Source organism: Acanthopagrus latus, chromosome 5 (genome assembly GCF_904848185.1).
Source record: "Acanthopagrus latus isolate v.2019 chromosome 5, fAcaLat1.1, whole genome shotgun sequence".
Lineage (NCBI taxonomy): Eukaryota > Metazoa > Chordata > Actinopteri > Spariformes > Sparidae > Acanthopagrus > Acanthopagrus latus.
The window spans coordinates 4,923,944-4,942,182 of NC_051043.1; the positions used below are offsets into that span (position 1 = coordinate 4,923,944).

Consider the following 18,239-nt stretch of genomic DNA (forward strand, 5'->3'; position numbering starts at 1 on the left):
AGGCGGTCACATATGAGTCCCAAACTGCAACCAGCAGGAAAATCATTAACAGCAATTCAAGAATTTTCTTAGATATAATATCCTGTCAATGTCAAAGGAAACTTTTATAATTAACTACTTGGAAGTGGTGTACTTTGTGGTTAATTAATACTTTTAAAATGAACCTCCAGCTCTACCTTACATATTCCTCTCCTGTGGCACCAAACTATCACCCCATTCTGAATTTCTCAGTGTTAATGTGTATGTTCCGTAAAGGTTCTAACTAGGGATGTCCTGATTCGAACTGCAGGATCGGGATTGGGGCTGATATTGTCCACTGATCGTGGATCGGCAATTTTGAATGTGGACATAATGCTGATTTTATTTTTTAATGTCAGATCACAATGTGTGGCAGAACACAGGCACCCGTGTAACGTTACTCTGGCAAACCCGTGGATACTGCAGTGTGGAAATAATTCAGCAGCGACACGTAACATCTGCAGTACGACCGTTTCTTTACGACCATTTAATACTACTCATTTGGTACGATAAAATATTACAGAGAAGGGAATTAAATCAGTCGCTCTGGATAACCAGCTCATCTCTGTGGTCGGATCAGGGTTTTCTTCATCATCTGGAGTTTTTGAATCCCCGGTATGCCCTACCATCTCAGCATTGCATTACATTGACTCCACTTTCAAGTTACAACGTGCCGGTATGCGCACTAGTTTCATGGGTCTTATACAGCAGAGCATGTAAAACAGGCAATCTAGGAGATGCTGAACACGTGTGAAATAGACAAGCAACGCCCACATCATTTTACGTGACAATGTAAGGAATATGTAAAAAGCGGTGGACGATATGGAGGTACCAAGCGTGGGCTGCGTCTCAAACACGTCAGCTGGCTGTACACAAGGATCTGCTGTCACAGTGCAGCGTCACAGATTCACCTACTAACACAAGGAACGTGGAATCGCATATGCATTGAGAGCCATAAGAAAGTACAGTATATACTTTGTTTCAACAAAATAAAAAATTAAAAAATACTATTAAGGAACAGCTTGGATGCAAGTATGTTTTATCCAGGAAAATATGAGTTAAGGCTAAGTATCGGATCAGGACTCGGTATCAGTAGATACTAAATATTAAAGGACTCCGATAAACCTGATCGGGACATCCCTAGTTCTAACATGAAAGAGAGGGTATCAATCATGATCAGATATACTGACAAAACTGGTATGGCTGCTTATCAAATCATTTTGAAAATCATAATTACAATTAAGCCCGCCACACCACGCCGCGCAATTATACCCTGTAACGCTAAAGAATCGGTTCACAGTGCGGACTCATTTATTTTCACCTGTCGTCCCACTGGTTGAGGAGCAGCGCTGCCCACATGAAGAAAAGGTTTTAATCACAATAAGAGTAGGCTTTGACCTTCTTCTCAAGAGCAATCTGCTGTGTGATTACACTCCCTCAGCAGACTCCCATCTTCATGCTGGCTGCCAGGAGGATTTCTTTCCTTTGATCAGCGCTGTAAATCGATGTCTCGACAGTTTACAAATCAGACTGGGATGTGTGATTCATGCTGCTCCTCTTGACCTCAGTGCTGCTGTCCCACTGTGGGTTACAAGGGTGCAGATGGCCCGCTATCCACAACACGGGAGCAGCACCGGTCCTCCTTTAAGGCATCAGTCAGCTCCTTTTGAGTGAACACGTGGCTCCACAGAAGAACACAGACTTCTGAGCAGAAGAGCACCGCAGAGCAATTTGTGTTTTTCCTGAACAAGCGGCAGCTTTGTTCTGCCATTGTTCTATATGTGGTAGTGCGCGGCTGACAAACGGAGGGCTTGATAGTACACTCAGGAGCAAACTCATCCCCTAGTCGCTGAGATGTGATGTCACTCTCACTCACATCTGAGCAATTTGTATTGAATCTGCTGATAATTATTTCCTTTACTTTGCGTTTGCATTGTCTTTTAAAGTAAATTCTTAAATGTTCTGAATATCTAATTTTCAATGTATGCCCCTGCAAAGCACATTGACAAGCCTTGTGTCTGTATGGTGCTAAATAAATAAACTAGCCTTGCCTAACTGAAGGAAAGTGAAGGCAAAGTGCTCTCTCCACAGGTCTGAGCACTCTCTGTGTCAGGGATTTATTTTCCTCACAGCTTACATAAATGATTAGAATGTGCTCACACTGCTTATACACAAAAGAGGTAAAAGTGCAGAGATCATTGCTCAATCCTTGAAAGATGCGCGTGTTAAGTTACAGATTTTAATCAAACATATTCACCATGGTGTATGAAGGGACTTCAAGTGTTTAGAAATGAGAAATTACACTTTCAGCACTATTCCCGCTGGGCTAGTATTACCAGGGGATCTCATGTGATTTAGAAATTACCACCCCACATTTGTGTTTCATGTGGTGCTTTTTCACAGGATAAGCAAACTTGTTAACACTTCGTTTTACAGGTCCACAAACTGAATGGTAAGTAGGGGGTAATTAACAAGAAGCATATTTGAAATTTATTGAAAATTATCCTAACATGATGTAGTTGCTATTTGCCACTGAGGAGTTAATAAAGAGCTGGTGCTGTCTTTGGTAAAAAAAAAAAAAAAAAATTGCTTTCTGAAGTTCAACAGGAAATTAGGTTGGAAAATTAAGCTGCAACGTGGGTGTCAATAATACTGAGGACGCTGGGTACCCACCACATTTTGAAAAGACCACTTTTGGCCACTTCACTTATTAAAAGCATTATTAGTTAAACATGTACATAAAAATAGCTTGAGCAAAATATGTTAACAAATGAAATCAAATTAATTTGGATGTACCATTCTGCAATGTTTTCCTGTCATAATTACCTACAGGAACCTCATACAATCCCCTCACTTCAATGCCTAAAATTGCATATGTTGAAGACTAATTAAAAATGTTCTTTTTCTCATCTGAGCCCGTGTTCCCATCACTTTTCAGCACAAAATGACAGCTGTGAGCTGCAACAACTCACTTCAATTTCGTGGCCTGCTGAGAAGAATTAGACGGAAACTAGCTGGAAATCAAAATGGCATGATCAGCAGAAGGTAAGAGAAAACTGGCAGGAAGTTTCCTGGAAATGATAAGAAATTATCAAATGACAGGATATTATTATAATAATATATATTTTAGGTAATTACTGTGGTAATTTGGGGTACTTTCTAAGGAACTTCTCATAAAATGATGTGTCCGACTGTTTTTTACTCGCTCCTAATCCCCTCTGTCTTCTCTGTCATGTAACGTCGGTATAGTAACGTCTCACCACATCGCTGTTGACTGCTTTTTAACAAATTATGAGCCATGGTCAAATTTCATGCATGTTCAGTTGACTGACAGCAGAAAAAACAGATGAATAAAAATAAATGCAACCCCAAATCACCGACAGGCCGACTTGCACAGGATCACATGACCTCTAATTTTGGCTAAATAATGTAGATAATATGCGGTGGAATTTTGATTTAAAGAATTACTGACATGGCTAATTTGATCACCAAACAATTACTAGAAATAACCGGAGTTCCCCAGGTATTACTCACCCTGTAAGAATGGGGATTAAGTCCAAAACATCTATTATCTACATGGACCAAAAGGTCCATTACTCGTTACGTTTCAAATAATGAAAATTTAATAGATTGGATGGTTTGTGAAATCTGTGCATGACTAATATGATCAGCAAACTATTAAAATCACGAACCAAACTAAATAACTGAGTTATACTAGTAACAATGCACCTGAATAATAACATAGGAAAAAGACCTTTAAGAGACAGAGATTTGCCAAACTACCATGTAAACCTATCAAAGGACTTCCTTTAATTTCATTTAAAGTCATGAGCCACATCCTCTGCACAAATATTGAATCGCACAGTCTTCTCTTCATAAAATGATGGCTATTCTAGTGGAAAGGAGGAAATGAAACAGAAAATGGGAAATCTAATACAAATTAGGGTCTAGGTATGTTTGCATTAAGCTGTTAAATCGTGACAAGTAGAACATACAGTCGTTATAATAATTACGAGGACACTCTGATAAACAAGGTTTAAATTGATGGTGGTTTGGTTTATATGCTGTTTGCATTTAATCTCCAACATGTCTTTAATCCATGCTTTGTTTATAATTAAGATTAGACATCTTTAATCCTATACCCAGGTATACTGTTCAGTGTATTTCAGTGTCTGCGTGCCCCTGAATATTGGAGAGCAGGGTTACCTAGCATCAGCAATGCAAACACTGTTCAGCACCGGCACCTGAAAACTGACACTGAATTCATAAACTGGAAAATAATCCTACCTCACAAAAAATAAAGCCTGGAAATCTCCAAACCCTGATCCAACATAATCAGAATCAGCAAGAATGTGTTATGGATTTGAATTAATAAATCATACAAAGCTATTTCAAGATATATCTCTCCCTCCTTTGTTCTGGGGAGGGGAAACTGGAAAACACATTACGAACCCACATTATAAACTCCAGTACTTTTCTGTGCAGCAGGGATGTAGCTCACATACATGGAAGGAGCGCCCGAGAGAATGTTGCTCAAAGCTCTCCTGTTTAATATAATCACTCTTTTGAAACCCAATTTCATATCTTTGGAAGACACCAGACATGATGCAACTAGATGTGGGAGTAATTGTCACAACTTTTCAGGTAGATTGAGTGACGCATACAAGTGTCCTATATTACAGGACCCTACTTAAAACTCTACAGAATTTATTTACTTTGGCACCTTTGACAAGCGTAAGAGATTTTCATTTTTTGTTTAACACCATAAAAGACGTCAGTAAATTCCCCATTCATGGTTTTTACCTCTGCATTTGCTAACAAGTGGTTAAATGGGACTACTGAGGTCGGAGGACATTTGTCGTCATCATGTCAAAATCTACTCATATAACTCAAATGATGTAACTTTTAGATTTATCCATTTAAAAAGCAAGTTTACTTGAAGAAAGATTAGTGGCGGCAATGTTTAAAGTGAAACTTTTGCCAAAATGAGTTTCACTTGAAGTCATGCATCCACACTGTAGTTAGCATCTTCAGAAAGAAATCATGAAACTGTTGAAAATCGTCTCGCTAAATGAAATATGAAAGGGTAATAAAGAGCTTTTTCTGATAAGCTAGCTAATCTTCACTTATTTTCTGAACTAACCAATATCAGTGAAAAAAACCCATTGGCTTTTTGTCAAGGGAACCAGGGCAATGCTAACTTCAAGGTTAGCCTACCAAAATAGGCTGCAGTCCTCTTTTAATCCCTGCCGCACTCAGTTTGTAGGATACTGTCACAATACGCTACCGAGAGGATTATTGACGAGAGGATTATTGATACGACTCATGTCTTTGCAGTAAATACAAAGCAACAACCAGCAGCCAGCTAGTTTAGCATAGCACAGAGACAAGAAACAGCTAGGAATAACAATACAGTTGTTACAATACAGTTAGTTTGCTTATGTCAGTCACATTTCCATTAATTTGACAGTTTGGGGGTTTGCTTGTTTCCTGTCTAACCAGAATCTTTAAAAGAGGTTTGTTAAAACGATTAAAACAAGTAAACAAGTAAAAGCTTGGCTGTCAGGGGGTACTGGCTAGCCTCTTCTAAAAATTCAAAGATCTCTATACGCATTGAACTGTGTTAGGGTGCTTCACACAGTCTCTGGGACTAAGCTTGATGGTCTTCAAATACCCTGAAAAAAATGTGCCGGCTGCATGTCTATGGTCTGTACAGTGTATGTAACAGGGCTGTGCTGAGTAACAAAAGTCGAGTAGAAAAGTAAAGTGCCTATCACAACACTGGTCAAGTGCACTAGCTTAATTACATCTATGAACAACTCTCATGGCAATCTTTGTTAAGTCCAAATGACTCTCAGTTTATGAGCGATGTGATGGTAGCAACAATTAGCTGGTTGTCATAACTGTAAGTTGTTTTGTAGTGTTTATAAGATTACCACGTTTGCTGTTCAAACTACTTCAATAAAAGTGGTTGGGGGTGGGAGGTGTGGGGGTACACATAACTTACAGCTGGCAGAGAAGTGCAAAGGCAAAGGGAAATAATGATAATTCAACTGAGAAAAATGTCTGTTTCAGCAAACATTTTATGATCCACATCATGTATAATTAAATTTCCCTATTGTGTGGCATTAAACTGTAAAAGCATAGCCAGTATTATGCTGAGCCAGATACAATTCAAATGTTTGAATCTCTTTCATTGTTTCCAATTTCTAATAAAAAGTGTTTCTTTTTTTTCTCGCTCTCTAAATGGAAACACCTCTGAGGCTGTGTTCCTCGTGGAACAGCTGTCAGGAGCTCTCGTTGATGAGACCGCCATGATTGTTGCATCCAACAAACCCAGAGGATGGTCGCCTCATTAAATGTGGTGAATGTGCACTGTGAAAGCTCTGTATGTCTGCAGAACTACTGAATGGGTTGTCATGAAGTTTTGTACAGACATTAACTGTTCCCACATGATGTATCCTTTTCACTTAGGTGATTCCCTGAACTTTCTTCTTGCTCCACCACGATATTGACAAAGTTTTGAGGCAAATGTCTCTACAGTCATTGGTTGGATTGTCATGTTGTTTGACAAAGTCATTCATGTCCCCTTCAGGAAGAATTCGAACAACTGGGGATCTCTTGACAGTTCATCTAGCACCATTATCAGGTGAAAATGTCGACTTGTCTGCGCCGTTTACATGCAAGTAGTGCATGGGAGGGAAAAAAAATAATAGAGCGACAAAGCGTCAACAGAGAGAAGCAGATGAACGACAATGGTAACAAGTGTGTCACATCGTGCCCCCTGGTAATGCAGATTGCTTATGGCAGTTTTGATTCACGCAGAGAATCAGACATATCTGCACACAAGACAAAGTCACATTACATCAAAGCGTAGCCTAATCTGACTCACCAGATGTAGACTGTTGGTATGTACCCTGCCATTGGACTACTATTTCAGTTGGCATTCTCCTCCCTTCTCTACCAGGGATCTAACAATGGAAAATCTGGATAAGGCGTTTAAAATGTTCATCTTTATGAAAGCTGTGCAGTGGCTCAGGAAGCCAAAAAAGTTGAACTTCCTGGGTATAGAATAATCCGGATGATCCAGAGAGATTTCCTACTGGGATGCCCATGGAGCCTTCAAAATATTTAATGGTACAGTTTCTCTAGACTACCAAATGTTATCAGACAAAATTGCTTGAATTTTGATAGTGAAACGAGTCATTTCACACGAGTTGTGACAATGAAAAAAAAATGTATGCAGCATTTTACAGCAACTTCTTTTACGATGTAAGCTTATGGGAAAAATTCTACTTCAGCCAGTGTGCATCACATGACGTTGTAATAACATGGTTTGGCCACTATGTCAAGCTAGCCTGAAAGTCCGCTGCTGTTCCAACAAAAATCTCTTGTTAGCTACCAACAATAGATTAGGGTAACTTGCCAGTTTCAGAAATGCATCGTCTCAGGCTTTGAATGTTGTTACATCACGATATGACATTTATGTTGTCATTTCCTGGTTTTAAAGTCTGCATTACAGTGAAGAAATGTAACTTCCTGGGGATACCAGACTGTCCCACTGTTCAGATACTTTTTCTTTACCCACGTCATCATTATATCCACATTACTGATTCAAAAAACATTCCTGTCAGCCTCAGCTGTATTTTATGCTAATTAGCTAACGTTAGCATGCTAACATGGTAAACTAAAATGATGAACATGGTAAATATACGTGCCAAGCATCACGCTGTGTGAAACTGTCATTGCGAACATGTGAGCATGCTGACGTTGCAAGCCTTAAACTGCCTCAAGGGCCACTATAAGGCTGTAGGCCTATTCTTGTTCAGAATAGACCTGATACAGATTTCACCTGGATGTAGGATAGCTACACTAGCATGAAACAAGATGTATGTATTTGGATTATGAAATCACTTGAACACATATCACAGACAACCTTGTTTTTTTTTTTTTGTGGAAGACTATCTGAAGTTCTCGTAGATTTCCAATCTCTATCGGCATTGGTCTGTATTTTTAGTGTATTCTAGTTGCTGAGGCACTATGGGAGTTTGCAGCAAGTGCTACAAGTTAGCCTTAAAAGTTTGAGTTCCAATTAGTTTGGTTGTCACTTAAATATATCTGATGCTACTCCTATATGCAGCCACTTTCCACTTTCCAGTTTCTGAGGTTACCAGTCAGCCATTTTACTGTCAGACATGGCTGTGTAGAGGTGTGCAGGTCCCACATGAGTGTTAACTAGCCAAGCAGCACCTTTCCTCTTCCCTAGCCTCATACAGGCTCACTCATCCTATCACTGAGGCTCCACGCTATGATATGTAGAGCTGGAATAGGACTGGCGGAGCGAAGAGCAGCCTTCACACTCGCAGAGGCTGAGTAAATGAACAGCCACAATAGAGGACACCAGGGAAGGCGAGGCCACACTGCTGCTGCCCACTCCTGGCTGTAATAATGTAGGTGGAAGTGAACGGCTGCCTGGGTGGCTGGCTGGCTGGCTGCTAGTCTTTCTGCTTCATCAGACACGTCAAGACAGGCAAGAAATAAGGAACAAGGACAGAAAGCTCGATAGGAAAAAGCAAAAGTAGCTGGTGGACAACAATGAACAAAGTATTCGAAAAAAAGGTGGATGTTCCTGTGATACCTCGATTCTCTGCAGAGATTAAATTATCAATAATCTGTAGAAAAAGGGTTTTCTGACATGGGTAGTCTTGATTCGGTTTAAAGAACAGAAAACATTTAATCATATTGCAAAACTGACAGAGAAAGGCTCTTTGTCGAGCTTCACAATTACACTCCTTTTGACCCTCTTCCCGACCCTGAATCATTCGGTGCTTTGCCATGAATGCCAAACAGAAGTGCCTTAAACATGAGGGATGAGAGAAAGCTCTCTAGTCCCATTGAATTACCCACATCATATTTCTCACCATGTTCAATTAATAAGGCCTATTGAATTTGTGACCATGCGTCAAGAATAATAATTACAATATTTCCTTCAAGGATCATTTTACAGATGATTTATGCTTTTGAGGCACCAAGAAATCCAGGAAAGAGGGACTGGGAAAAGAATCAATACATGACACAGTATGGTATTACTTCATGCCAGCCTCCATAGAAAAGAAATCATTCAGGCAGATAGAGGGCTGCGGACTCCGCCTAGCTGATAAGTAAGAGTCATAGAGGGGAGGGAGGGCCACAACACAAAGTTGGGAAACCTTCAGAGAAAACTCTTCTTTATCTTTCGGATGAGCTGAATTCAATGCACGATAACTGTTCATGATTAAGGGTCAATTTAAATAAGAGAGAGTGTCTGTGTGTGTGTGTGTGTGTGTGTGTGTGTGTGTGTGTGCTGGCAGGCTGCTGAGGGACCTGCTGGGGTTGTTTGCTCCCTTGCCTCTAATGGATGGCCACATTTAAGACGCTAAGAGCTAATAAAGAGTAATGGGCCTGTGGCCTCGCTGGGGAGGAGGAAGAGCTATTTTGAGTTCATGAGAGAAAGCATCATCTCGGGGATTAAAGCGTATCGACCGATGAAGAGTAAACACTGCGATGTCGTGCTGCTGGCCTGTACGGTGAAGCTGTGGATGGAAAAGACGAACCCAAATAGGCAGCACTCTAAGTGGCTGGGAGGGTCAGCAGGGATGTCATTAAGGGATGCAGAGAAGAACCTCCAGGTGCTGCAAGGAGGCCTGGAAGAGTGTTGGCACAGCAGGAGAACCCTGGGCAACCTGCAATCCCAGAACAACACCTCCTTTGTGCAATCCAGTGCACATGGCTAGGGGGGAAAGGAGCTGAGAGCTTTTGGCTCGGGTCGGGAGGATGAGACAAGCACATATCTGTGTGCCAATCAGTATTCCCGTGGCCCCTCCGGACTTCTCTAAAACATAAACTGGGATCCTTAATGAATCTCTTCCCCTCACACTGGCCTTTACTGCTAAGCGATATCGTAAATCAGGCTAAATACAGAGGCATTCGCAAGGCAGTCAGTCGGCCTCTTTGTGAGTGCAGAGGGGCATTTAATGGTGAGAGAGCTCTGTTCGGGCAGAGGAACAAGTGGACACAAATCCAACCACGACTTGTTTGCCACCCACTAATGAAAGCAAACTGGATTATAGCTGTGGACAAGAGCTGGGACAAAATATTGATCCAGCAATACATTGTATAGCTTCCTCTTGCGATATAATCATCGATATAACGGCGTCAAATGTTTTCATTAAAACATGCAGGTGCTCTTAACAGATTCCCCTAAAATGTCATTTGCCAGAGACACTACCTTATGGGTGCTTCTGGTCTAAACTCCTGTAAAATTAATTTATACGGACTGAATAGAATTAAGCGTCTTTCCTTTAAATGCGTGCATTGGCATGAACAAGTTGCAGTTGTTGCACCCTCAAGTAGACCCGACTCCGTCTCACAGTTTGGCAACTTTATTCGTCCCGGTTTTACATCGGTTTTTTTCCTCCAGGCGATAGGCCTGCTTCACACACGTACTCCCCAAAAAACAATTCAAGAAGAAAAAAACAAACACCCATCCTGCTCAGCGCCGGCCGATGACATCACATGAACTCTGACCTCAGCCCAAAAATTATGAAATACAAGAAAAACGAACATACAGCTTCAACTGTGAGCATTTACTTGAAGTTCCTCAGCTCACTGACCTCTAAATTATTAAACTGCAAAATATTGAGATGCAAATAATATCTAGGTCTCAACACCCTCCCCCACTAAATAAAATGTTGCCAAACATTTTCTTAACCTCTCAACTATTGAACACTTTGTGAGAAGGTGAGTAAACAGGTATATATGACATACAGCACTGTTTTTCATTTACAGGGTAATGAGGTTACGCTATCTTAAGAGTCCATTTTTTCCCTTTGCAAAAGTCTCTCATGGCCACAATACAGGATCAAATGTCCATAGTCCATAAGTATCGAAGAGTGCATAGTCCATAGAAGCATTGGTGGGCCCCCCAAATCTTCACAAATGGGACAAGGAAATTACCATCTACACTCGGAACTGTGTACTTACACATTTCATAGCCATCTATCCAGTAAATTCTGTATGTGCACACACTACTAATTCCTTCTTTCCAGTATGTATCACACTACCGTCTTGACTCCAAAATTCTAGAATAGCATCCTCCATTTTCTGTACTTATTAAAATAGATGTTCAGATAACCTGTTTCTATATCCTGTAATGTGCGTCAATTCCTACATACCCATGTACCATATCTCATATAACACATTAGAAAAAACGCATTTCTTAAATGATCTTGTGTGTGTATGAATCTCTATTCATGACAAAAGGATACATGGATGATGGTCTGGTTGGCAGGTCATGGCTGGTCTCAGGGGCTCTCTCGCACTGACAGGGCAGGTTTTCAGCGGTTGGAGAGTCGGCTGGCCTAGCTGGTCATAGGTGTAAACACGCCTGGGCTGTCGAACTCTCTTAGGCCTTTCCCTCCATGTGTCGGCGTCGCTCTGCTCATCCTCAGATCCCACAGCCAGAGCGTCGCTCTTTTCATCGATACCATGGCTGTCCTCCGTATGTCCCTCTTCCAAGTGCTCCTCAGGTCTAAACGCCACCTTAGGTCTGTCTCTGGGCGATTTACTCCTGGGGCAGAACTCTTTTGCTTCTGCGTTGAGGGGCAGATCTGTGTGTCTTACTGCTGTCCACAAGTGACACTCCTCTTCGCTGGAACTGTCTGTGTCAGCTGGGTAAGTGTCATGCTTGGTTGTATGTCGCCTTCCTGTTCTCTGTTTTGTTTTGTTTCTACCGTTTTTGTCTTTCAGGTTGGATTCACCTGCCTCTGACTCTTCAACCAGGTAGGGGCACGGCATGAGTAGGTTTCGGTGTATCACACGTCTTCTCCCAGTTCCTTGCAATGGCTCAACCACGTACACTGGGCCATCAGGACCTTTTCTTCCTTTGACAACATAGATCATGTTTTCCCAGTAGTTGCGCAGTTTTCCAGTGCCACCTCTAGGTGTGAGGTTCCTCACCAAGACGTGATCACCTGACTCCAGTGTCGAACTCCATGCACGCTGGTTGTAATTTTTCTGTCCTCTCCTAGCACTTTTCTTCATACTCTGCCTTGCCATGGCATAGGCTTCTTGCATGACTTCCCTCCACTTCTCTGCATAGCCAGCCTGTGACTGATGTCGCCCCTCTCCTCTCCTGGGGAACATCAGGTCCACTGGTAGTGTTGGTTCACGGCCAAACAGAAGGAAGAATGGAGAAAATCCTGTTGCCTCATGCACAGTTGAGTTGTAGGCATGGACCACTTTGTTAAGGTGCTCCTTCCATCTTGACTTCTGAGACTCTTCCAGTGTACGCAGCATTCCAAGCAGTGTCCTATTGAAGCGTTCTGCCGGATTTGCTTGAGGATGGTATGGAGAAGTGCGAGAGTGATGGATACCACAGTAGTCTTGGAGCTTGTGGAAGAGAGTGTTCTCAAACTCTTTACCCTGGTCGTGGTGTATCTTGGACGGGAAACCAAAACGCATGATAAAGTCATCAAAAAGCTTTCTGGCTGCCGTCTTCCCAGACTTGTCTCTTGTTGCATATGCCTGTGCATATTTAGTGAAATGATCAACAACTACAAGTATGTATTCCTCACCTCCCTTACACTTGTCCAGATGTAAGTAATCAATGGAGATCATCTCAAACGGTGCAGAAGTCTCTATACTCTGTATCGCTGTTCTGGTTACTCTGTTTGGTTTCTTTCTCTTTATGCAGCGACACACTTTGGTAACATAGTGTTCCATCTCCTGCCTCATCTTAGGCCAGAAGAAGCGCTCTCTTGCTAGAGCCACCATTCTATCTGCACCTAAGTGTCCCATTTCTTCATGTAGATGTTTGTATACAACTGGTTTCAGGGACTCAGGAACAACCAGCTGCTTCCTTGTCGCAGTCTCTCTTCGGAGGATGCCATCACCATCGATATGTAGACGGGGCCACTCCCTGAGAAGTTGTCGGACGCCTTCATTCTCTGTCAGCTTGTCTTTATGTCTCAGGTGGACATGTGTTTTTTTCAAAGTCACTACCCTGTCTAGAACTAAGTCCGCGTGTTGAGCTGTTCTTATGTCGTCTGCTGCGAGAGGCTGAATTGGCTCGGAGATGTTGCACCCGTCTGGCAGCGCATCTTCATTGCAGGTAACAGCAGAGATCCAATTCACTTCTCCTGTCCTGTCTATGTCCAGGGCTTCCCCGATGCATTTGATGGTTTCCTGTTGGCATTCCTCAGTGCATCCCTGGATGACCTCCTCAATGGATTTTGGTCTGCGCGACAGGAAGTCTGCATCCCTATTTGCGGTCCCAGGCCTGTATTTCAATGTAAACCTATAATCCGCTAACTCTGCCACCCAGCGGTGTCCAGCTGCATTCAGTTTCGCTGACTTTGTGACATAGGTCAGGGGATTATTGTCACTGTAAACTGTAAAGTGAGGTGCATGGAAAAGGTAGTCCCGAAACCGTTCTGTTATGGCCCATTTCAGCGCCAGGAATTCTAACTTGCCTGAATGCCACTTGTAATTCCTCTCTGCTGCTGTTAAGGTCCTTGATCCATAGGCTATCACCCTGAGAACACCCTCTTGACGCTGGTACAAGACTGCGCCTAGACCATCTTCAGAGGCATCCACATGAAGCACAAAGGGTTTCTCTAGATCAGGGTAGGCCATGACTGGTGGATTTGTCAGCTGATCCACGATCCTGTTCAGTGTCTCTTTGTGAAGTGCTGTCCACTGTACTGGATGGGAAGGTGGCAACTGAGCGCATTTGCGGCCAAGCACCTTTTTCTTTTGGTTTTGCTTCGCCTCACACTTGGGTTTTGCTAACAGTTCATAAAGGGGCTTGGCTGTCCTAGAAAAGTCTGGTATGTACGATCGGTAATAACTAAGGAATCCCATTAGCTTTCTCACCTCTCGCACAGTGGCTGGTGCTTCATGCTTCAGTGCTTGAACTGCCTCTGCTTCTTTAGGGTTCATCTTGTACCCGTCTGCAGAGATAACTCGACCTACATAACAGACCTCACTTTTGAAGAAGTCACATTTTTTTGGTCTTAGTTTTATGCCACACTCTCGCTGTCGTCTGAGCACCTGTCTCACATTTTGGATGTGCTGAGTGAAACTGGAGCTGAAAACCAATACATCATCCAAATATGGTACACACACCTCATCTCTGAGCTCTCTCAGGCATCCCTCCATATAGCGTTGAAAGCAGGCAGGGGCGTTGGTCAGCCCAAATGGGATCCTCACCCATTCGTAAAGTCCCCATGGTGTTATGAAAGCGGTGCAGGGTCTGCTTTTCTCACTCATGAAGCCCTGGTGGTAGGCTTTTCCCTGGTCCAACACTGTGAACCAGGAGTTGCCTCCCAGGTTATCCAGAATCTCTTGAATCCTCGGGATGGGATGGCGGTCAGGCAGTGTTTTCCCATTCAGCAGCCTATAGTCTATACACAGCCGTAGACTCCCATCTTTCTTCCTGACACATACTACAGGTGAGGAATATGAGGAGCAGGACTTCCGGATCCAGCCTCGGTGGAGTAAGTCCTGTATGTGTGTTTTTACTTCCTGATAGAGATGTTTCGGAATTGCATTGTATGTTCTTTGGACAGGCACATTGTCTTTTAGCTGTATCTCCATCTCCAAATCTTTAATGCACCCTGTATCCCAGTCATCCTTTGCAAACACATCACATTCTTCCCTGAGCATTTGTTTTACCTGCTGTCGCTGGTCTTCTGACAGGTGGCTCAGGTCCACTGGTGGATCCCAGTGCTCACCTTGTGATTCTCCCCTCAGCTGCTGTGCAGGCGGAGTGGCACTGCTGTCTGAAGCTTGTGATATATGTTCCTCAGCTGACTTTATCTGCAATGGGTAGGTGGTTACAACACTGTGCAACAGGCCAAGTGTGGTGCGACTGCAAAGCACAATATCATTATCAGTCATATTTTCCACAGTCACTTCGATTTTACCATTATCTTCTGGGGAAAGCTCAATTAACTGTTCTCTGATGGCTAGGCCAGATGGCCATGGTGCCTCAAGGTTCGGCTCTAACACTACGTATGATGTGCTCACCACATCCTTGTTTAGCCGACCACACTGCACGACCATAACTTTGTTCCTCGGGATTGTCACTGGTTGCCTGCCTACTCTGGCTAGGTGGGGCTGACTTTCAGGCTTTTGCTTTTTCAACACGGATAAAACAGCTCTTGCAGTTCTGTGGCCTACATCCAGAGCTGTGCTCAGTCTCTTAACCATGTGACCTGATGAAATCCCATCTTCACTTGTGTCATTGGTCAGGGCCAGTTCCTCGATTACATTAAAGCCGATGATCGGGCGTTCCATGTCATCATGGGCCACAAGGATGGGCACCAGGACGGGTTTGTCACTCATTCCAGCAACAGCATCTTTGGATAAGGTGACTTCAATTTCCATCCATCCCTCATATGGAATATCAGTTCCATTGGCAGCCGAAAGCTCTAATGATCCATATCCAAGCAGCTCAGCCACTGGTTTCACGTCAACATCTGGCAGGTACTCTGATTTCCAGTTGGATCCCACTATTGATACCTGTGAACCAGTGTCCCACAGTACGGTAGTGTCAACTCCTCCTAAAGAAGCTCGAACTAAACATTTCTTCCCAATCAATTTTGCTGTTTGCAGCTGTTTACCACTGAGAGGTACTCTCAGACTGAAGAGTTCTGCTTTCTCCGTGTTTTCAGCAGGACAATGCAGGATTCCAACTTTATTCGTGCTGGCTGTGACGTTTCTCCTTCGGCATCCTGATGCCCAGTGTTCTACACTGCCGCACTTGTAACAGTGGTCACACTTTCCATCAGGATTGGACTGTTGACATTCCGGACATTGTCTGCGATTAACAATCCTAGGCTGTGCTCTGTATTTTCGACTTGGTTCTCCACTGACTCTCCTTTGTTGAACATGAGGCTGAGGGGCTTGTTGTAGGCTTGCAATGTGCGTGGTGAGGTTCTGGATGGCTTCACATATGGCTTTGTTGCCTTGATCAACCTTCTCCATAAGTGTATCACGTTTGTTTGTTTCACCACCTTTGTTTGTGTTTGGTTTTGGCATATGTTCAGTTTGTTCCTTTTCTTCACCAATTGCTGCCATCCTGATCGTTTTTGCTTTCACAGTGGTTGAAAGCTTGTTCTTTCTTTCCATTTCCAGACTGTAAGCAGCTGTCATCTTCTCCAGAAGGACTTCATCTGTAACTTTGGGATTTTGTAAGTATGGCCTTATGTCCGTTCGAATAGCATCATCATGAAGACCAGTCATTACTGTCTGAAGGAACTGGTTTTGAATTAGTTCTGAACTGTACTTCAAGCCTGACTTGACTCTGTCTGAAGCAAGGACAATTTGCTGTCTCAGATCCATGGCTCGCATCAAAAACTGTATAGGTGTCTCTTTGGGTTCCTGAACTGCACGTGTGAGGGAGTGATACAGCTCTGTAGCATCTTTTTCAATGTAGTGAGTCCGTAGAATTTGCCTGAGGGCTTGCAGTGTCAAATCTATTCTACTTTCCAAATAACTCTTCAGTTTTGTACCCGGAGCTATTGCTTGAATCACAGCCTCGACAACTTCTCCCTCCTCATACCCTTTCTTTAGGGCCCTTTGGATTTGTCTCTCCAAACTTGAGTAGGTTAATTTGTCCTTTTGGTTTGGTTCTCCAATTTGTCCAGTTATCTTTAACTCTCTCCTGTACAGTGGATGGACCAAAGACACATTTTGGCTAGCCACAGCAGCTGTTGCATTCAGGGTTGAACCGCCTTCTTTTTGTCCTTCTGTGTTATTGGATGTAGTTTCATTTTTCTCCACAGGGTGGTGCTCTTGGACAGCGTTTTGATGCAGGAGCTCATCGCTATCCTCAAATTTCTCTCTTAATTCGTCAATTTTGTCATTTAATTCCAGCAAAACAGTCATCCCTTCATCCTCCCTTGAGATAATATCTTCTCCTTCTATGTACTGAAGAACAAGCCTTCTCAACTTGCGAGATGAGTCTTTGTCACGTTCATCCACCGTGAGGCTAAGCGCTGTACACACATCATTCAAATCAGGTGCTTTCAGTGTCAATAACTTTTCCTCTATCTCTGCCACAATACTTTCCCACTCAGGCGACATCTGTTGCAGCTCCGACATGATAGAAGACGTTTACCTTCACCATACGTGACTCCAGATGTCTGCAGGCTTAGCTCTCACAATGTCCGTGTTAGCAGCTAGCGTTAGCTCCTACGATGTCCGTTGGTTGCTCGTCATTCCTCTTGCTTCGTGCTGAAGAAAAAACTCAAACCGGGCGGAAACACCAAGTTTATGTTGCACCCTCAAGTAGACCCGACTCCGTCTCACAGTTTGGCAACTTTATTCGTCCCGGTTTTACATCGGTTTTTTTCCTCCAGGCGATAGGCCTGCTTCACACACGTACTCCCCAAAAAACAATTCAAGAAGAAAAAAACAAACACCCATCCTGCTCAGCGCCGGCCGATGACATCACATGAACTCTGACCTCAGCCCAAAAATTATGAAATACAAGAAAAACGAACATACAGCTTCAACTGTGAGCATTTACTTGAAGTTCCTCAGCTCACTGACCTCTAAATTATTAAACTGCAAAATATTGAGATGCAAATAATATCTAGGTCTCAACACAGTCAGTGTGTTTAATAAACTAAGACACTATGCACTTTTTACCTTTGCCAAAGAGGCTGTGTTTTCATCCGTGTCCCTATTGTTGGATGGTTGGTTTGTCAAAAGGATTACACGAAAACTACAGAATCAATTTCCACAAAACTTGGATAACTTTTGGTTTGTCAGTGTCTCAGGGAGTCAGAATATCAGACTCAACAGCTCTCTGTCACTTGACATGTTAAACCACCCATTACTGCTTAAGGATGATTTACAGGTGCACTGTGTCATTTTAGGGAAGACATTTCAAGATTTTCATGACTGAATAAACTGAATAACATACTCTCTTCAAAGGACAGCACAATGTTATATATACTCACTTTCTTTATGTTAGCAGGACCTTTCTGTGTAGACACCTTTCTAGACGTTATTTGACTCGAGGACAGCTTGTTTATATGGAAATATATCAATAGCTATTTCTGAGTTAGAATTATTACCGAGGGTGCTCCGATCCAGATTTTTGGGGATGATCACAGATCCCTGAAAGCAGTATCAGCCAATTCCAGTCACCACCCACAAGGATGTTTCTT

General features: G+C 42.8%; 2 protein-coding genes across 2 annotated transcripts in view; both read right to left on the reverse strand.

Moving 5' to 3' along the window:
• si:dkeyp-14d3.1 (transmembrane protein 132C) overlaps positions 1 to 18,239 on the reverse strand; it is a 175,555-nt gene that overhangs the window by 135,157 nt on the left and 22,159 nt on the right. The gene's annotated exons all lie outside the window — the stretch shown is intronic.
• Positions 10,424 to 17,666, reverse strand: LOC119019919. The gene has a single exon (XM_037098899.1). The coding sequence runs from the start codon at positions 17,164 to 17,166 to the stop codon at positions 11,308 to 11,310; it is 5,859 nt and encodes a 1,952-aa protein (XP_036954794.1). The 5' UTR covers positions 17,167 to 17,666; the 3' UTR covers positions 10,424 to 11,307.

Bases quoted from the DNA above. Each gene is read 5' to 3' on its own strand.
- LOC119019919 (XM_037098899.1), bottom strand. From the start codon at position 17,166: ATGTCGGAGCTGCAACAGATGTCGCCTGAGTGGGAAAGTATTGTGGCA.